This window comes from Cygnus atratus, chromosome 26, assembly GCF_013377495.2.
Source record: "Cygnus atratus isolate AKBS03 ecotype Queensland, Australia chromosome 26, CAtr_DNAZoo_HiC_assembly, whole genome shotgun sequence".
Lineage (NCBI taxonomy): Eukaryota > Metazoa > Chordata > Aves > Anseriformes > Anatidae > Cygnus > Cygnus atratus.
This window is the reverse complement of record NC_066387.1, coordinates 4,377,283-4,398,546: the sequence shown is the minus strand read 5'-3', so window position 1 is coordinate 4,398,546 and position 21,264 is coordinate 4,377,283. Positions and strand designations below refer to the sequence as shown.

At 51.7% G+C, this 21,264-nt stretch overlaps 1 protein-coding gene across 3 annotated transcripts in view; it reads right to left on the bottom strand.

The window, feature by feature from the left end:
- Positions 1-21,264, bottom strand: part of PIP5K1C (phosphatidylinositol-4-phosphate 5-kinase type 1 gamma) — a 43,314-nt gene that overhangs the window by 11,464 nt on the left and 10,586 nt on the right. For all 3 annotated transcript variants that reach the window (XM_035568115.2, XM_035568113.2, XM_035568114.2), the window contains exons 2-10: positions 11,129-11,160; positions 8,736-8,822; positions 8,267-8,397; positions 7,526-7,643; positions 5,465-5,617; positions 3,180-3,479; positions 2,467-2,672; positions 1,498-1,581; positions 911-959 (exon numbers count right to left, since the gene is read on the bottom strand). In XM_035568115.2, coding sequence (XP_035424008.1) covers positions 911-959; positions 1,498-1,581; positions 2,467-2,672; positions 3,180-3,479; positions 5,465-5,617; positions 7,526-7,643; positions 8,267-8,397; positions 8,736-8,822; positions 11,129-11,160 — 1,160 coding nt within the window. The remainder of the gene's footprint in view (positions 1-910; positions 960-1,497; positions 1,582-2,466; positions 2,673-3,179; positions 3,480-5,464; positions 5,618-7,525; positions 7,644-8,266; positions 8,398-8,735; positions 8,823-11,128; positions 11,161-21,264) is intronic.

Below are 21,264 nucleotides of genomic sequence, written 5' to 3'. Positions count from 1 at the left end.
TAGATCCTTAAAATGGAAAGGCTTAACTGAAATGATCTGATTAATGCTATAAATAAGCCTGAAGCGTTGCCTTTGATTTGATTGCATTTGATTACATTCTCACTGTAATTTTATAATGGATTTTGGTGATTTTATTTCTTTATAGACTTTCTGGATTTTTCAAATATTGACCTGATTACATATATGGAATTTCTTCTGGCTTTGCTGGTTGACATTCAAAGCACACCTGGGTATAATTGCAAATGACATGGACACCAAAATTCAGCCAGGGGTCCCCATACATTTCCAATATTTTGCACTTTTTGTTTTAAATAGTAAAACTGAGCTGTCTCTGCTTCCCATGTTCAACTGTGCTCCTATGACTTAGCATCTACACAATTCCTTTGCCTTGTATTTTAAGGGAAGGTAGGATATGCAATGCTGAAAAAGAGTTTTTCACAGCTGAGATTGCTCTTTTGTAAACACGCATCTGGCTGCTGCTAGGGACACGACAGCAAGGAAACACTGAAAGGGATTTATTAGCAGACAGCTTACTGAAGTGAAACCGCAGTCAGTCACCGAAGAGCAAACGCAGGGCTCCTCAACCCATACACGACAGCACATGCCTTGTGCATACAGCTCCTGGTATTGTGGGGAGGAGGAAAATGACAGATGGGAGCAGAGGAGGAAAGCTGGTAGCATGACAGCTAAGCAAGAGGAGGTGGAGTGAGCAAGAAAACCTGATTGGGAATAAGTGGTACTACACCACTGTGGAGGCTTAAGAGGCAAGAACTATTCCTTTCATCAGCTTCAACTGTACCAGTTCAGGCGCTATAAATAGCGAGGTAATTGGCACCAAGTAGCATAAATGAAGCCGAAGCAGTAACCCTGCTGAGACCTGGACAACTCCTGCCTCTGTACAGACACTCACCCCATCATGGACAAGGGCCTTCCAGGTATGTTCCAGCTTCTTGATGAACCTAATTTAAGGGGAGAAGCAGAGAGAAAGAAAGAATCAGCCGCAAGCATGTACTCCATGTCTAAGACACCTTTTGTACCCTGCACAACAGAGATCGCTGAGCTGCTAATGACATCTTCGTCTGGAGAGTAGCTTTCCTCCAGCCAAGAGGTCAGCTGAGCACACTGGCATCTCGGCAGTTGGGTCAGGACTGCCTGGAAACCCTCCAGGGAAGGAGGCGTGGGGCTGTAAGAGGGGCAGAAAATCACCCTCCACCCCTGGATATATGCTGTCCGTTCCAGGCACTGAGACAGGGAACTTCTTTATGAGCATTTACCTTACCTTACTCTCATTATACCTTTAAAAAATGGCTCTGTGTCACCAGCTCTTTTAAGGACAAGAACAAAATCCACAGCCCCCAACGTGCATCGACAGACAGCTTTAGGTAGCTTGCCTACTCATTATCAAACTCTTCAGGAGAGGAAAATCTTCCTGCTTTCATTCAGCATTAAAATAGATGTTAACACACTTAGGGGATAGATGACTGCAGAGATACCTGCCTGTATGACTGAAGAATATCTATTATTCCTACGTGGAGCAGGAGACGCTCTCCTTTGCCATTCACTGCTGGGATTCCTCCCATCCTGCAGGTAAGACAAAACCCCAATGAGCACAGCCTTAAAACCAAGAGCTGTAACACCCCGAGCGAGACCTGTGGAAGGGCAGGCGGCAGCACTGGAAACAGGACTCTGCGATGTGGTGGTCAGACAACACAAAACCTGCACGGTCCCTTTGTCAGCAAGTCACCTACTGACCCAGAGCATTTCACACAAGATGTCCCCAGAGCTACTGGCTGCTCAGATCACCAAATATCAGCACAGGATCTGTGTCGCATGACAACAGCTCTACCTGGGCCAGAAAGCACCATGTTTTTTTCTTAGCTAGAGAATATTTTATTCTGGGGACCCAAGACAGCATGAACTGCCTGCCTGTTAGGGCAGCAGATCTTTAAGGATGAACGTATTCCCAGCGCCATCCCCACTAATATCAGTCAAAGGTGTAGCACCACCAGCGCGAGCACACAACGAAAGCATGCAGGTAGCAGGCAGGCCACTGCAATTAAGGATGCTCTTTGAAATGCCGAAGTATTTCCTGGCTCCACTGTGACTCCATCAGAACCGGAGCAGCTGGTTTCACACGCCACGGCCACTGGCAGCAAACACAGCAAACTCCAGCATTTGTTAGCAAGCCTGTCCACAGAGCCAGAGAGACAGCCACAAGAGCCACCAGCTGCCCGAGAGCCATGGACTGGGCAAACCCCCGGCACGCAGCTCCACCAGTTACTCCAGCACTTGCCCGTGTGCTGAGCAGAGGCTGCTTGCTAACCACGCTGGGATGGCTTAAGGCAGCAGGGCCATAAACCCAGGAGAGATGCCCATATAGCCCACAAGGGCCTCAGTTAGGGGTTTCCTGCTCCTGCCTCCACCTCCGCCCCTGCAGCAGCACAAGAGGACCAGGTTTTCACCTACGTGTCGTCTGTGTCTATGGACTCCCCCCGGGCAGCCCCCCCCTGGATGGACTCCATGGCCGTGGAGTAAAGTGCCTTCTGCCCCACGGGGCGCTTCTCATCCGACGTGCTGTGGGCTCCCTCGGACTGCCGCTCCCGTTCTTGCTGGTCTATGTTATGAACCCCGAGCAGGAGGCTGTAGTCCATGATTTTAAAACTTTCCAACACCTACAAATTAGTATTGAGTATAAGAATAAAGACAAAACATCAGGCCAGCAGTTCAAACAAAGCACAGACCCCAAAGCATGGAACAGCCCGTCCACGTTTATGATAAGAACCCCGTTGCCAGAGCTTGAATGTTTCTGACCCAATAGTCATCTCTGAACTTGTCTGCATAGAATTTCCACAACCCAAAGGGCTGAGGGCACACAAGTAACATTGTTGTACCAGGTATCTGTTGCACATTGCATAAGAAAAATGTATTTATTCCCAACAGCCCAGCTACAAGTGGCAAGAATGCTGCAGTTTTAGGCATCAGGCAGAGGGACACAGTCTTAGTCCTTGGAGACTGTCACAAGATCCAACTCCACTGCTTTGCTTTCAGGGTAAAGAGCAGCAGAGGACTTATCCTGCTTTGGGGTTAGCAGATTAGTAAGGTTCTCAGTCATATGCTTTTCCTCATGCCTGAGAGCCACAGGCTTTGTTAATCTGCTCCCCAAACTGCCCCCTCCTTACCAGACAGTCTCGCTGCAATGTCTTCACCAACGCACTGAAGGTGTCTGCATCCAACATCAGGCCCTCAGGCATGTCTTGTATGAAGTCTAGGTCTTTGTATGTGGGGCTGGACTTTTCTTTTTCCTTCTTGGATGCCCGGCGCTTATAGGTTGAGCCTTTCAGGTCAAATTTCAGGTGCATTTTCACCACACGAGGCAGAATGTTGTTCATCACAACCACGCGGATATTTTTGCCCCCTGATTGCACGCAGTACAGTCCATAAAACTTTGGCAGCAGCGTCCGTGGATTCTGGTTCAGGTTCTGAAATGGGGTTGGAAAAAGCATCAGCGGAGGTCATTTTGAAGAAGATTCCTGCTGTTTTCAACACAGAGCACATTAGTGGATCTTGGAGCAGACAGACTAGGGGTTCTTCACCTAGAGATTTTCTGAACTTTACATCAGAGCTTACTGCACACATCTGACAAACACTTGTGTTTCAGTGGCTTTAGGACCTGAAAATACCACTCTGCCTTGAATACAGGGAATGAGATGTTCATCTCTCTCTGGGCAAATAACCAAGTCCGGAAATTCCCTGCTTTCCCCACCAACAGCAGCTAAAAAAGGGAAACCAAACTGGAAGAGAAAAACATAAATAAGTGGGAACTTCAGGTTTAAAAATAACAGCTATCTTCATCTCTTCAGAAGTGTCAGAAACCAAGAGCCGTTCTCTGGCCCAGAATAAACCAGGGACACAGTACTTTTTTTAAATTTTAAACAAAACAACATCAATTTCCTCCTCCTTCTGGAAAGTTGCTTTATAAAAACACAGTTGGCCAGAGAGCACGGATATCCTGCTCTGCTATCATGTCCTTTTTTTTAGGCAGCTGCATTATTAGGAACGACATGACAGACACGAACTGCTTGTTCAGCTTTGGGAAGAAATTTGGGAAGGAAACAGAACATCTCTGCATGCTGTGAAGGGAAGGACGGGCCTGACAGATTCTCTGACAGATGGAAGAAGCACAACTGCATTACAATTTCACGCCCCACATCTCATCTCACCTAGCTGGACTCACAAGCAAGCCCTCCTTGTGAGTGTGTTGTTCAGCACAGAGCAAGCTAAAAGCAACAGAAGGAGCCGAGACCGAATGCAAACAGCACTTGCCCAGCTTTAAAGTAACTCAGGTAAGACCCCTCTGCTTCCTTTTCCATCCAGTCCTTTCACACTGGACGGGTTTCCCAAGAACAGCGGAGAGATCGTGTGTTAGCACCACAGTAACCACAGACGTGTGAATGCTACAAGCAGCATGTCCCTCCGCACAGACAGGTACCTCAGTGTAATTCTTTAACCTGGTTGCTAGCCAGGACAACTGCAGAACTCAGGACCACAATGCAGCTCCATTGCCATTTATTTTGTACATTAGACAACAGCAATGCTTTCCAAAAACGCTCATCCTCTCCAGGAACTTCACTGCCACTTCCAAAATCAAGCAACTGGCTGCCAGATACACACAACAACCCAGACCCTGCATCGTTCTAGCAAGTTTGCCCCAAAGCGCAGAGCGAGACAAGTCTTTTCAGAAAGAAGAGTGTATGAACGCACAAATCAAACCCACTGCAACATGCACACAGATGGGGCAGCATTAACATCACCTGCCATAAACACGACCTCCTCCTCGGCACCTCCATGGCAAACAAATCCCTGGGTGCTCCTCAGGGAATTTCAGTGCTCTTAGGTATCAAGCTGGATCCTTCAGCACAGTTATGCAGGGAGGCAGCTCCTGGTTTATAAGCCTCTCTGGGTGCTGCAGGATTCCTGAGCTTGGTACCGCAGCCAGCGGGAGCCACGACGACTGACAGCTGCCTTCGGAGTAACTGTTCAACAGCACGTGTGGGACATACCTGGGGCAGCAGTGGTTACCCCCATAAAACCAAGATGGTTGCATTACTGCAGTCAACGACCATCCTCAAAGCCAGGCAGAGGCAGAGGCACGGTGCCAAGCAAAGAAGAAAGAGCTAGTGCTGGGAAAAGGGCACCCTTACACGTCTGGGAAACCATTTTCAGGCCAAAACCTGTCGACAAGCCCACAATCACCTCCCCCCCCCCCCCCCAATTTACCTACAGAGCTTGCAAATAATTGGCAGGATTTGTGCTTCTGGGACCGGCTTTTGTGACTTTTGATGCTGTCGGTGGCACAGGGTGGGCAGGCCTCAAGAAACTGGGGTAGGTGACGTGCCCTGTGCAGCACCCGGGAGAAAAAAGCTGCCACTACAAATGCAGGTCCAAGGAGCTGGGTGATACCCACCATGTAGTAGCCAGGAAGGAGCTTCTGGAGGAATTCAGCTTCCTTGTGCATCACAGTTTTTATGATGAATTCATCATCGCTGGTGACATAGAAGAGAGAGCCACTGGCACCAGGGTTTGACAGCTCTATCAGAGGCTCGTTACATAATGAATACTAGGGAGGAAAAGGGAAAAAAAAAAAAGATGACGTTTTTAGCCCCAGCTCATTGCACACTGAGCTCTAGGCCCTTGAGGGCTTTCCCTAGCACACTGCCTCGCTGTGAGATTAAGGGGTAGCAAAGCTTTAAAGGGAATTATTTTCATTATAGGCTAGGTCTAAGCAGCGAAGCTGATGGACAATTTACAATTAGAGAGTGAGATTACAGTTCAGAGCATCCCAACTGTTCAGAATCAAGCTAATCTTCTGCTTTCAGTAACATCCAGGCTTCATAATGACATCTTATCTTTTCCCATTGTGCATGTACGTGTGTACCACATTTAGGCTTCTTTCAACACATTACTGCAAGCGCAGACAGAAAGATAGGATTTTAAGAGACATGACAGTCTGCTCAGGGCACCGCATATCTCCGTGCTGGAGGGAACGCGATGCACTGGCTGCTCTCAGCAGCCTCCTCTGCCCTCATGCTCCCCTGCTACAGATGTGTTTTACAGCCACATCTCACCCCCAATCTGTTGGAAACACATGAAAAGGATGAGACCAGGTGTCCAAACAAGAAGAGAGGGATCAGTGCTAAGAACAGCAGGGGGTACTGCATCGGGAGGACATTGCTAGATATCAGGATGCAAACAGCAGGTCCTCAACTGAGGACATGCCTAGCAGTTGCAAAAAAAATAGAAAGTGTGGACGTGCACTTTGCAGCGAGGGACCAACCCCAGGGTATCTGCGTAGGCTGAGCAGGTTCAGGGCAGCTCATGTCAGAGCTGCCACAGCAAGAGGTAAGATGGGGAGAGGAAGGTAGGGGTATGTAAGGGCCATAATCAGAGCAATGAATTAAATGCTCATCATTACACACTGAAAACAGCTTTCAGCACTGCGCAGATTAATGATCCAAGACTTTATCAAGTTAATTATCTCATGCATAATTAAAGGCATTTGCTGCTGTGGCAGGCAAGAGAGAATCAGGGGAAACAGAAGCAACAAATCAGAGCTGTGACCTTTGCAACTGAGGCAGGCTCTTTGCCTCACCCAGCTTTTGAGCCACTCATCAAATCAGCCAGCATTATCTCAGATGGCACAGATGGGGAGCGCTGTTACTGTCGAGCCGTGCAATGGCACAGACTTGTTTCTTGTATGTTTTCAGCTATGGTTTACCCCTGCCTACTGCTGAAGTCAGAAAAAAATGGCTATCAGAAGGGGGAGGGCGTGCGCTTATTTGAATGTGCTCTGCTTCCCAGTTCAACAAGTGTCCTGTTTAAAGAGCAGGGTGTCACAAACATGCAAGGGGACCAAATTCAACCCCAGTGCACTCCAAGCCCCACCAGCTTGTATTACTAGATGGTTTAAAAAACAGCTCCAAGGAGCTTTCTGAGCACAAGAACAAGCTGTGTTTTATTCCGTCTCCATAAGATGATTAACATAACTACATTCACATAGTTCCCAAGTGAGTACACAAGGACAAATTCCCGTCTTTGTCCTCAGAGCCCCAGGGGACATTACAGGGTTGCACCCAGCTGAACACAAACCCCTCTTGCTTGTAAACACAGCAAGTTATTGTCACCACCAGCAACAGAGAGGGAACCCCATAACACAGCTTAGCAGCACACACTTCAAGCAGATCATTTCCTTTCCCTCCAGTGTGAGCTAACAGCTACCTCTGAGCAAACGAAGGTTTTGGCTGAGTTGTGCTGCTCTTACTGGGACGGTCACTGGATCTCCTCCAAAAATGGAACCCCCTAAAGCCACAGCTTGTTCCCACTCCTTGCTGGGATCAGAGAGATTCCTTGGCTCTTCTCTGTCCCTTTTAGACAAGATGAGCTGATAGCCTTGATTTAGGGGCAGATTTACTATACTGCTCCAGATCATCTCAAATAAAATAGGGAAGACAGCAAAATATATCCATACCAAATAATCATCTGGACGAATCCCAAAGAGTTCTCGGAAGTACCGAAAAGCCACTGGTGCATAGGTTTTGAACCTGAAGTCAGCGTAATGGTGAGCCGGGGTAAGATTACTTCCTTCACTGCACAAAACAGACATTACAGATGAGCGAGCCTTTGTATTACCATTCGACAGATAGGTACAGCCACATCAAGGCTGCTGTGTATTAAATTGAGCCTTGCAAAAAGACCTCTTAGGAATGAGAAAAAAAAAAACGCCACCCAAAACAAAACACCTTTCTTCTGTGGCAGAACAACAGGAAAGTTGGGTTTTAAATTATCTGCCAAAACCTATTTCCAAAGAATGCAAGGAACAGCCGCTTGTCAAGCTGAATGCATTTAGACAGAGAACATAGCTTTCATGAGATTTGTTAAAGAGAGTTAAAGAGCTCCCAGAATGAGCTTCCCCCTTGAAATTATACCGTGTTTGAGGTAAAAATTCTACAGGCAGGTAGAAAGAATAGCACACAGCAAGACTAACAAACCCAGCCATACAGCACTGTACCTTACATTGTGCTTCCTTGCAAGTCAGTGTTGTGCGGAATCTAACACTTCCCACTGCTATGTTTGTATGAAATAGATGCATATTTAAAACATTCAGAGCATCCATCTCTGTGATCTAAAGACAGATGGAAGCTCTCTTGAAAAATCAGTGAGAGGAAAAGAAATAACTCATCTGTTCATTTTGTTTCCCTGTCTCCTTTACCTTGGGAAAAAAATGCTCTCCACCACGTAGAAGTCCTGCATCAGGACATCTCTCTCCGGCTTGGAGCTCAGATTGCCGACAGTATATCCAATCCCTAGCTGGATGGCCCCCTTCAGAGTGGATGAAGTGGTCTGGCAGAAAGGAAAGAGCTGTCAGTGAGCATTTCCCAGCAGATTAGAACAAAAATATTCCCTGTATTACAATACTGCCATGTCTATAACTTCCATTGGGTCATCCTGAGCAGCATACACTGCTAAACAAGTTCAATTGACTTCTGAATAGATGGATTCAGAAGGTCTGTAGTTCACAAGACTACACGGTACAAGGGTGCTGCATAAAACCGAAATCAGATTGGTAGCTATTAACAAACTAAACCAGGAAAGCTCAGCTGTGCCATTTCTACTCCTGGCCCCAACTTCTCAGCCTACCACTGACATAGCTACCGCCCTCCCACACCCCAAAACCAAACCTTTTTGTAAGTGGTTTCACCAGACGCATCAACGCCTCGATGACCTATCTTCTTTCCTTGGCCAGGCTGTCCTGGAAGCGATGGTCCCTGCAACGAAAGGGCACAGTGACTTCCCAGCAGAGCAGCTGACCTGGCTGACACGAACAGGCAGAACAGCACAGGCTGGACCACATCACCACCATCATAAAGGATGGAGTGATCGCTACCACTGTGGAAAAGCCTGCAAACAGGTGTAATTGGCACTGGCAAGCTTTTAACAAGGCTGTCTGAATTATTTATTCATCCTTCAAGACAGGAGGGGTGAGAGTACCCAGCCACTCCATCCGACACCCTCAGTACTAATGGGGCAGAGCCTCGGCAAAGATCCTGAGCCAGGAAAGGTCAGCGTTGCCTCCCAGCTGCCAGGATTCCCCAGTTGCTTGACTTTGGTTTCTCATCGATTAAAAATAGGGATGTATTAAATCAAACTGCGAGAAGCTTATTTTTAAAAATCCCATGCCCTCAGGTTTCGTACCAACGCCTCACACTTGACTTGAGAAATAAAAGAAGGATAACATGGATAACGCAACCCCACTCCTGTGTTCACACGGAGATAATCCATTTAAGCAAGATCTCATTTGTTAACAGTTCAAAGGACAAGCCCACACAGGGTGAACTGCAAAAACAGCTCTTCCTGAAGTTTTGCAGAGTCTCTAGAAACACTGTAGGGGTGCCAGCACTTCAGAGGGAGAACAAATCTACTCCTACCCCATCTCCTTCTCTACTTCTGAGTCCATCCAGGCCTTTTTTGCTGATCCAGAAGGGAGCAGATGACAGCTGTACCCTTTTAACCACCAGATGTGACCACGTTTGGTGAAGCTGGACACAGCTCCTCATGCAGCCCCAGGGCTGGGACTTGTATGCTGTGCCACGGGGCAGTGTCCCGCCTGCTGCCCGCTGCCCCAGCACTGCAGAGCCCATCAGATAGCTGCGATGGTCGGCGAGCACCAGAGACTTTTGGGGTTTTGTTACATTACAGAACAGCCAGGCCTTGGATGCACTTTAAGCAGTGTGCAGCGAGACCCAAGGTCATTTCCCAAGTGACAACATTATATCACTCTCTCTCTAAGCGCCGCACACAGTCATCTCTCAGAACTGATGTCTATGGCAGACAGCGTATAATTTTGTTCAGACTACAGAAGCTCTTTGTGTTTTATCTTCTAATCAGGAGCTTGCAGCTATTTCTGGTCAGGCTGCCTGTACTTCTGGAACTAAGGGGCAGTCTGATTTCTCCTTCAGAACCTCACTTCCTACTCTGTTTTAAACATTTAGCACAGCCAAGCTCACATCCAAACACTCCTCCAAAGAGGTGTGATCAGCAGCAAAGATTTCCTTGCAGCTTCGAACCAAGGAGCTGCATCCTATTACACGCAAGCCCAAGCTGCACTGTCCTACCTCTCCTCGTGGCTCATCACCATCCTCAAAGAATTAACAGAGGCGGGCATTGGTTAGAAGACCACCTCTGTATGAAAATCAGCAACTAAAGTCTCTTCCACAGTCCCTCGCTCTACTTGTCCTGCGTTTCCAGGGCAAGAGAAAAGGGGGCTATTTGCGTGTTGAAAAAAGCAATTAACTTTTACAGGGTTTGAGTTTTCTACTACGCATATTTCTGGGGAGTCAAAAAGAATTAAGTGCCACATTTCTGGCAGCTTATGGGAAGAGTTTTCTATTCACATCTACTAGCGTTCAGCATCTCAGGTGAGAAATATGAAGGGGTATGTCAGAAAATCAGATAAAACAAAAACCATTTGAACACGGTGCCCTAAACCACAAGTGTGGGCTTCAGGGAACAGCTTTCAGGCACAGATCCTCCCACCAGATTCCCTGCTGCCAACTGTGAAGAGTTTTGCTCCAGAAGGTACCGGTGATTCAGCAACCTGAGACCTGGATTACGTGCAGATCAGTCCCTCAAGATACTCCTGTCTTGGAGCTCCCTATTTTACAGCCACCTTGCCCCCTCCCAGAAGGGGATGAGACCCAACACAGAGCCCTGGAGGTGCCCAAGACGCGGAGTCTCCACCTGGAGACAGGAGGAGCTCCAGGTGCTGGTACAGAAGAAGTGTCCCCAGCCAGATCCAGCCACTCACATGCAGACATCATGGAGCCACAGCCCAAACCGGCTACAGGGAGGGCAAAATCCCTTCCCATTTCTCTGTGGCTGTGGTCACACCAACACACAGACACCAGAGAGCTGCCATTAATTTTCTGTCTCCCAAATAACCTTATCAATATCAAATTTTCAGTAAATTTAAATGTATTTTAAAACCTGGCCTTGTTCAAAAAAGTCACGCGGAGGCATTCTCAAGAGCTCTGTGTTCTCATTTCTCAGCACAAGATTTTCAAGAGCATCTCACCTCAGTGATGGCTGCTTTCTTTGGTGCCAGACCTGAGGAGAACAAGGGAGAGCATTAGTAAAAGTAGTCACATGAGATTAAAACTACTCAGACAATAACCTAATGCTTTGTTCCTTCAAGTAAGCTGGAAAGCCTTTAAAGCAGCTGCTTTTGCTCAGTTTTCAATTTCAGTAGCGCAGGAGCCTGAAGTTATTGGGTTCACCCAATTTATAGAAGCACAAAGGCGCACCATTTTTCCTAGCAATATTTTTTCCTCGAGGTTTCAGCACAGAGTTCTTCCTAATCCCTGCTGCACTGCAAGCAACAGGCCCACGCCACACCGCAGGACCGCAGGCGGTTACGCACAGCGGCCCAGACGCTTATGGAGCTGCTTTCCAGCCACTCAGAAGGCACTTGACAAAGCATATCGATAATTGAACCTATTTATAGAACGTGAGGCCCAAATATATCACAAAATCAAGTCCATCATTTATTTCTACCCCTGCCTTTGGGAGAAGCCACCATTTCTCCATTACAGCAAACGGCAAACAATCAGCGTTTTGCCTGAAGCTTTCAGATACGCGACCAGAGCTGGAAGCACCAAGCCACAGCCCTCCTCCGACACGAGGCCAGCTTCTGCTCCCCTGCACCAGCCGCGGTGTGCGAGCGCTGTGAGGCGTTTGGTGACCGGGGAGGAAGCGGTGAAGCCACGCACGGGTCCCGCAACTCCAGCCCAGGCCCCTCAGGAACAGGAGCGAGGGCCTGGAGCTGCCGAGGAAGGCGAGGAGCTGCCCGCCCAGGAGGGTTGTGCAACCTGCAGTCCTTCAGCAAGGGCTTCGTTTCGCAAGAGGCCAGGGAGCAAAACTCGAGAGCTGTGGCCGTGAAGAAGCGGGGCTCTTCCTGAGCCCTCGGCTGTTCCCCACTCGAGGGCGAGGGGTGGATTACACAAGCGCCTGTCGGCACGCGAGCCCTCCAGCTCGAGAGGAATATCTGCATGAGCTGGGGGCAGTGGGAGGTGTCTGGTCCTTCAAGCTGGAGCGCAGGGAAAGCCCCGGAGGAACCAGCCCAAGGTTCTGTTGCTTCAGCATCTCCCCAGCTGGCCAAAGAGGATTTAGGATGGTTTAATCGGGGCAACCGCTCACCCTCCTAAAACACAAGCGGAGATGCTTCAGGGCTTGCTTCCAAAGATACCTGAGCAAGAAGTCAGGCGTAGCAGAGCACGCTGCTCTGCAGATGAGAACAGCGATTCGGTTATATTCCAGGAAACGTTTTGAGTGGGAAGCAGAATAAAACCAACGAAAACCCTTGGCAGTCACAAGGGAGATGGAATCGCTCTCAGGCAGAAGCGCTGAGGTTATCTCATGGGCCTGGGCAAACTGGGGATGCCCTGATGCAAACAGGGCACGTCTACAGGGTGTTTTGAGCAGTCAGCAATGCGAGCCCCCTGACCCCAGGCTTTGCCTGCCTTTGTCTCTCCGGTGATGAAACCTCCCATCACCCCTGGGACCACACCGCGGCTCAGCTCAGAGAATCGCTGCTGCCGGGCATCGCCAGCTCAGACACTGCACCCGATCAACACACGCTTGGGTCCTGGAAGTTAGTTCTTTGGCCTAGGACAAACGATTTTAAGGTCATTCAACACGAAGTCCAACAAAGGGCAAGGGAGCTAGGGCACTGAGAGCTCCCCGCTGAGCACTGCGACGGCCGGGAACGGCACAGGCTGCTCCGCTCACCCGGCTGCAGCCGCTCTCCGACCGCCCCGCGCTGCTGACGAGCCGCAGTAATCTCTTTTCTGCACTTTGTCACAATTCCAGAGCAGGAGATTATCTTTAATTTTGTGATAATTACCACAAGCTGCTTTCATTCTCAGCTTTTAAGTGTCTGCTGCTGTACACGTACCAAGTGTGGAATCAACACCGGCGGCATGCTCACAGGGAGGGTGCTGGGGCGAGAGCCGGGGATTGTCAGGAGAAACGATGCTTCAGGTGGCCAAGGGCATCACCAGCAAAACCTCTCCAAAGAGAAAAAATCGGCTTTATGAAATCAACCCGTCTAGGCAGAAAATGAAAAAATCTTCCACTGGGTACTCAGCACACGGTGCTCGGCTGTGCTCATCTCAAACAAGCTGACAGATGGCCTTGCAAAAACTGATTTAGCTCCAGCTTCGGGGTTAAACACAGCCACGAGAGCTGGCGCTCGGGTCTGAGGGGCATCGGAGCTCTGCTGGGGGAAGTTTCAATACTTAGCAAGCTAATTGAAATGACTCTTATCCGATTTGGTGCAGCTTAACAAGGGGGCATTCAGGAGTGTGAGGAGCGGCTCCGGAAGGAGAAGCCTGGGATGGAACCGCAGCTCTGGGCGCTGGGCTGTGTGGTGCTTCACAAACTGCCCTGCTGCCTTCAGCTCCTCTTCTCATCCACACACCGCTTCTGTTCGACCCGATGCAGATCCACATGCTGCTCCGGAGCCTCAGAGCTTCAGCTGTAACACTCGGCCGATCCCATCTGATTTAACGTCTGTTTTTTTTCCTTACGCCTCTGTCCACGGCCGCAGCTGGCTCGTCCATCCCAGCAGGGCGCTCACACAGCGCAGGCAGGGAGGGGACTCCCCACACCCCTCCGTGCCCCCATGCTCTGATTTCTCTGGATTTAGCTCGACCCCTCCAGAGGAGCCTGAGCCTCCACATGATTAGACAACCCGTTCCTCCTCTTATGCAACGTGTTGTGTCAACAAAATTGTCGTTCAGGCATTTTTAGGCCCCTCGCCACCGTTTACGTCCGCTTGACCACTCGCTCCCAGTAAGCGGCGCACGACGGGCGGGCAGGGGCCTCGTGTATCTCCACCAGCTTCGTCGCCCTCAGCAGCGAGGGGCCGGGAGCACAGCGGCTCCTGCAGCTCCCCCAGCCTCTCTAGATGCTGCCAGCTGGGACACACAAGTGATGCCCTAAGTCAAAAAGTTGAAAAATCACCGATCCTTCAGGCTTAAAAGCAAAGCTTCCCAAAAACCAGAAAATCTCGTCCTTGCTGCCCATGACCTATACTGAGTTTAAGGTAAAAACGTGGGTTTCAAGTTTGACTCACGTGCAGAGAATAAATTAAAAAATAAAGCCAAGTAAACAGTCACTAGGATCTCTCAAAACCAGCTAAAGCTGATGATTCCATCCACTGATAAAGAATTTCTTAAGAAAGTTTACAAACATCCAAGCAAAGCTCTTATGTAAGACCTGACAGAGAAGAATTCTTTGTAAGACACACGCATAATCACACAATCATTTATAACTTTAAATATTTAATGCTTTAGGATGCACTGGAAAAGCAGTGGAAGCAGATTCGAATAGCTGGTGGCATTATCTGGACTCCTCTGCCCAGGCGGAGATGCTGCTGCATCTTTAATAAAAGCTTCAATTGTTTACTGGGAGATACACACAGCGACTACAACTAAAACCACATTAGGAATATAAACACCACGTCAGCTCTTCAGCTGGAAGCCGGGAGATTCTGGAGAGCCCCCCAAACGTTGACGGAGGTCTGGGTCTGATTTCACACTCATCTGACGAAGAGCAAGAGGGCACGACCCACCTGAGCAACCCGCTTGGACAAGAGGAGGGGAAGGCTGCCGGCAGGGTGCGAGGATTTATCGTTGGATCGGGCTGGCCCACGCGTCCTGCAGGGAGCAGGCTAGGGCATGAGCTGTGCAAGGCGAAGGCTGTGCACATGGAGCAGATGTGTTGCGGGAGAAATATGGAGAGAGAGGCTGGAAGCAAAACACATCCATCAAGAGAGACAGCTGTTACTCTCCATAAGGGACCGCTGAGAAAACGAAGTTCAGGAAACAAAAAAGCGACGCGGAGAAGATGCCAGAAAACTCGACGCAGCTGAGAGCGGCGCCTGAACCGGCACGCAGCCAGCCAGGGCTGCGTGGAAGGGCAACCCAGCCAGCGGGGAGCAGCCCCTCAACTTCTCGCACCCAAACTGCGCGGCTCTGGGTCCTGGCAAGCAGCGCTCAGGACCAGGGCAATGAGCAGGGTGGAGGAGAAACGCCAGGAGCAGCAGCAGGGCTCCGCAGCCACCCCGAGAAGGTAGCTGCTTACAGCCTGCCCTCCCCAGGCACCCGGGATGACCTGCTTTTGGTCCTCGAACACATTGCCTCCCCACGTGACAGCACCGGTCGATTAGGGTGAGAAGCATCGAGCGAGCCACGATGCTAAGAGGAGTTGTGGGGGCTTCTTCCCCTCCGAGGCAGCGTCTCTTCTCAGAAGGAGCTGTAGCCGGCTGCTCTTCAGAGCCAGCAGTGCCCAGGGTGCTGCTGGAGAGCTTGGAGTAACAAAAAGGAAAATGAAGCAAGCTGAGATAAATTCCGCTTGTTATATGGAGTCTATAGGAGCTTTAGAAAAGCAACACAAGCTTTGACACCAAAAATGAATCCCTTTTTCCCTGGTGCACTTGCAGACTGCATGAAGGATTTTTGGGAGGACCTACAAGAACTAGCACTGGTCTCGCACCAGCCGGACACGCCATCCCGACACCCTGGGGAGACCCCAGCCCGGTGCTCGGGTGAGGCTCTCCGTCCCTCCGAGAAGGGAAGACCCTGCCCCGACACATCCACATCCCTCGGGATGGTTTAGACCCCATCCAAAGCCCAACAGTTCTTCGCAGGGAGCTGAAACGCTGGCATTCAGCAGCATCCACACTGTGCCAGCATCGAAAGCCGGAGATCAGCAATCCCATCTAATCCCTCCTCAACACCCAGGGCCGGGGTCCTGCTCTCCTCCCCACACCTCCCACGCCAGCCCCACACCTCCCTTTCCCGTTTGGAGCCCCCTGGAACCAGCCCCGCTCGGGGGGAAGGATGCCGGTGGTCACACACCGTGCTCTGCCACACCAACGCTGTGCCCCACGCTTTTCCCATGCCCTTTGTCTCGTTTACTTGAGCACAAACTCGTCAGGGAAAGGAACAGCATGGCCTGTACAAATTAAGGGAGAGAGCTTAATGTACCGGGGAGGCAGGACGGGGCCTCGGGGCACTGAGGTGGCACACGCAGCGCACTCCCTGCCTCCCTCCCCGGGCATTTCCATTGCCGAGCTCCTTGAGCGCCCGAGCCAGGGGGGCTGCAAGAAGCCCCCAGCCTGCAGAGCGTCAGCAGAGACATCCAGCCCCTGCTTTTCTCTTTTATAAAAGTTTTTATGCAGAAACTCCTCCTGCCTCGGAAATAACCCATTTACCCCAGAGCAGGAGGCAGGGCGCAAGCGGGAGGTACTGCGCTCCCGCCCGGGTGCCGGATGGGATCGGCTCCTCGGGATGCGGAGTGCTGAGCCAGGACATGCCCGGCTAAAACGTTCCCTTGACAACTAACCAAAAAGCACTTGCAGCAGGGAAGCCCAATTACAGCGGGGAACGAGCAGGACAAGACAGGGGAAATGAAATTTAAAAGGAACTGATTTGTTTCCTTGTCTCAGATCAGCTGCACGCAGAAAAGAGTACCATTTCCGAGCGCCTACCCCGAACCGTGTGACACATCTGACAACAAAGCAAAACAAAAACCTAATCAAGAGGAGCGCGCACACAACAGCTGACACCCAGTAGCGGGAAAGGCTGCAGCCGTTCGGCTCCATGCTGTAATTATGCAATCCAGTGGGACGCTCGGGCTCGCATCTGCTGGGTGGGAAAGGTGCAGCCTTATCTGAACGCGGCGTTCCTGCCGCCTTCCACGCCGCCGGTCGCAGGAGGAGCGAGCAAAACACGCTGCCCGGCACGTCCGGGCGCCCTCCCCGCGGGGCAGCAGGCGAGACGTGCCCAAGGTCGGCACCCGGCAGCTGCGGCGGGGACGCCAGCCTCTTCCTAGCCCCTGGCTCCGCTCCTTATTGCGGCCTTCAAGTCCGAGTCTGCCTGCCTGAATCCGGAGCAAAGCTTGATTAGGATTAATTACAGACAGCAAGCAGCGCGCCGGGAAGCGCACCCAGGACGGAGCCAGCTCTCTACACCCCCGACACCCAGCAGCACCGCCTCGAAACCACGACGCCAATTTAGAGCGAGGCCATTAAAGGCCACGTTCCTTAGGGTCGCTCAGGAGAGCTATGGCATCCAGGGGCCCCGGCCTCGGCTTGGGGCAGGACGAGCCCTGCAGGTCCCAGCTGGCAGCGGAGCCGTAACTCGGAGTGAAAAGGCAAGAGGAGGCACAATCTCTCTCCTGATGTCCTCCCAAGCTGTGCTGCAGCACAAAAACAGGGACCTGAATGTAGTGCTTGTCCCCGCGCGGCCATCACCAACCACCCTTTGCTGCTTTAGACGGGGTTTTCTACAGCCACAAGGCCCAGGAGAGCCATTTCCCCACCCAGGCCACAGGAGCACAAGGCAGCACACTGCAAGGGCTCAGTCCAGCGCTCACTCCTGTCCCCTGAGCACCATCACCCTGCCTGCAGGCTCCCGCCCAGACGTGGGGTTGAACAGCTCAGACGCAGGCAGTGCCCCAGCTGTGCCGAGACAGGACACCGAGCCGCAGCCCCCGTTGCGCTGCCCTCCAGATGCAGCTAGCAAGGGGAAGAAGCACGAGCCGACTCACCCGAGGCTACATGCTGATCCCAAGAGCAGTTATTGCACCCAACACAGAGGGCTCGCGGCGTGGCATGTTGTGTTGTTTCTGCTGCACGAGGCTTGACACTGGATCTCGGCACCCCCCGAGGCCAGGACCAGCGCTGCTGGGGCTCCTCTCCGCCGCCCGACCTCGCGAGCTCCTCCTGCCCCTCGCCGTTTCCACCAGGCACCCGCAGGGCTGGTGCCCGAGGAGGCGAACCTCACCGGAGCCCATCCCGAACTCCTTCAGCCGGCGATCAGTACAGGACGTTGCCCCCGAGAGGGCAAGGCCCCCTCACCTTTACGCTGCTGCTTCTCCGAGTGTCCCTCTGACGGAGCTCCAGGGGTCTCGGAGGCACTGGCACGCCAAAGGAGCCGCTCGAGCTGCTGGTAGAAGCAGCCCAGCAGACACGGAGAGCTCAGGAATTTGAGTTACAGGAGACAACAGTAGTCTGTCCCCCATCTTGGCCCTCAGCCCTTTCTCACAAAGGTTCTGCAGGGAAGTGTCAGTGCTCCGAGCTGGGAATCCCTCCCAGGTTGTTCATTGCTTGCACCACTTAACAGCATCTCCCTGTCCGCGTTACTTGACAGAGCTTCGTCCCGTTGCTCATTTACTACCGAGAATTATTTCCAGGCTAAATTAAGAAAGGTATCTCCCTCCCGACATGTCCCATTTTCAGACCTTTTGGAAGAGGTGCTGAAGTCCATTAATACAGCCACAGCGAGTAAAGAAACCTGCCTGAAGGTTCCCAATAACCACCCACCCCAAAACCAGGCCACGCAGAAGTTACACGGAAAGCACAGCTCTAAGGCTGTGGGAGCTCAGCACCTCAACCAGGAGCAAACCCCAAAAGCACAGGCACCCCTGGCCAAAGGGAACACAGCTGCCCGAGGGCCACCCTTCACCAGCCGTCCTGAAGACGCACCTGGAGTTTTAAGGAGCGAAAAAAAAATCTATTTCCTGATTTACTCTGTAGCCAAAGCTGCTCGGCTAAATCCTCTAAGGTTTAATTCCACTCCTGCTAATGTCACTTGACAGAGATTTTCCTGAGGTGCTCAAACTCCGAAGACTAAAAGGGGATTTCAGAACGGGGTCGCACACGGCGTGCGTCACTGGAATAAAGTCCTTCTGCAAGGCTGCTGGCACCAGGTGGAGCGAGCCCTCCTTCCCCGCGCGCTGCCGGCGGCCACGGGCGCTGCGAGGGACACGCAGCCCGAGGGATTCGGTGTCGCAGTGCCGAGGACAAGGTCTGGGTGGGAGAGGAAATGGGAGACACCTGCAATTTCTGCCTGTTTCAGACCCAGGTTTCAAAGGCAGAAGTGTCAGGTCGCAGCTGCGGACCTGACTGCTTTTCGAGCTCGGTGGGGGATGCAGCCCCACGACAGCATGCCCCACCGGCAGGGATAACAGATACAACTTTCGAGTTGACAAGGATCTTGGAGGTCTCTTCCAACCTAGATGATTCTGTGAAAAACCCGCAGTTAAACAGACGCGATAGGAACAGGGGACTGGTGGCACGTCTTCACTCCGGGTCTCTGCGTCTGTACAAACCTAAGCTTTTACTGCTGTAACAAGGAGAAATTCCAAGGCCTCGGGCTGCGTGCAAGTCTCATCTGAGCCCGTCAGGCACCGAGCGATCGGATTTCTTGGCCTCGCACAACACTAACGACGCCGACTCGCGTGTGGCTGAAGGCCAGGTCTGGCTGGCGTTCCGCTGCTCCCCACCCTCTCTACGTGGCTTCACACAACCCACCCAAGCCCACCAGCAGCCCCGAGGCTTGCCTGCCCTGTAGGACAAGCTCTGCTTAACCCATCCCAGACACCGCAAATCCTTTCCTCCAGGTGGATCCCGGACCGCCAACAGCCCCAGACCGAGGAGGCACCAACTCTCTGGTCCTCACCTCCGGCGGCTGCGAGCAAACCTCGCTGACAGCAGCAGCTCCGTCAGACCACGTCCCCACGCCGTGATGCCAAGGAAAGACCTCCAGGGAGAAAACTGCTGCCGCAAGGTGTGGGGGACCGCAGGTTAAAAATGAATTTAACCGCCGCTCACCACCACCACGTTCTCTTCCCACCTTGTTAAGGCCACTTGCGCTCTTTGTGACCGGAGCGTTTTAGTCTGATGCTCCCGCTCTGCTCTAACAAAGGCACCTGAACAGATGGAACAAAACAAGCCACGGCGGAACAAGCTCAAAAGATTAAGTGTGCTGCCAAAATCCGTAACTCAAAAGTTTCAGCAACCAGCCTCTCCTCTCCCTGGGAGCCTGGCCATAGCGTGGCAGCTAGTGACTCAGCTATTAGCTGAAAATAAGTAACCTGAAAAAAAAATAAAAATCAACAAAGCTTTTGAAAAAACTTCCAGAGCTTGGCATAAATACAAATAGGTGAGACGGGCCTAGAAGGCAAGAAAACCTGCTGCCTGCGCTGGGCTACAGGGACGTGGCCGTCGCGTTATGCTGCAGATCGGGGACAGCCTCCTCTGACACCGGGAAGCACAACGTGGACAAGAGGCTCCTCCTGGCACGGGTCTGCAGCTGGCTCACAACCTAGGGCAGGGAAGCAGCTTCTCCAGCCCAGCCAGGAGCATCTGCACTTGGAGGCCAAGCCAGGCACTTGCTGCTGCTGTATAATGATGAGCAGCTCCAGCCACTTATTTCCTCATTTGAGGACAAGATCTCTTCCACCCTAAGCACAGGCACGTGTCCGAACTGAAGGTGCAAAAGAGCAAAACCCGAAAGAGCACCACGGGCCGAGCTGAGGCCGTGGCTACCCCAGACTCCCGAAGGGCTGAGGGCACCTCACGTTTCCAGCACGGTTTTCCCAGAGGCTGCCGCACGCTCTGCCCGGCTCTGCCACGAGCCCCTCGGCACGCAGCGGCACCGTTTGGCACCGGCACGGTGGGCATGGCCACTGCTGAGAGCCGTGTCACGGGCGGGTGTCACACTTCCCGTGCGTGTCCTGCGCTTCCACAGGACACAGGAGTGGGCAAGGTCCTTCTGAAGCGACCGCATGGCTTCTAAGATGGGTGCGATAGCAGAGCGTTACAGGGTGAAGGTGGGCTTGGCCCTTTTGCTGGCTTTCCAGAGCCCCCCAGCTCTCAAAACGGGGGTTTTGGAGCAGCCCCACTGCAGTGGGAGCTCACTGAACACAGAAAGGTAGAAGCGGAGAGCATCAGGCTGCGGAGACGAGCGCATCTCGGGAGAGCCCGGGCCGGCTGTGTGGCTCGTGCACACGCGCTGAGATGACCACGTTCAGCAAGCACAAATCTGAGGTGCAACTGGGACCAACTTCGTGTCTCGCAGGTCCTAAAACGGTCCTGAACCATGAAAAAGTTGATGCTGAGACCATCTCGGGGCTTCACTCAGCTTCTGCCTGGTACAGGGGAGAACTGGGGCTCCTCTATGGGGAATAAGTATGGAAAACAGTAATTGAAGACAGCAGCATTGAGTGAACCAAAGTCCACCACTTCTGAACTACACGGTGCTTCGTTTTATAAGAAAAGTCTTTTCCGGAGCTTTAAAACTGCTTGCCAAGACTTCAGTAAAGCCTGAAACGAAGCCGTGCACCTGAACCTTACCACCACGA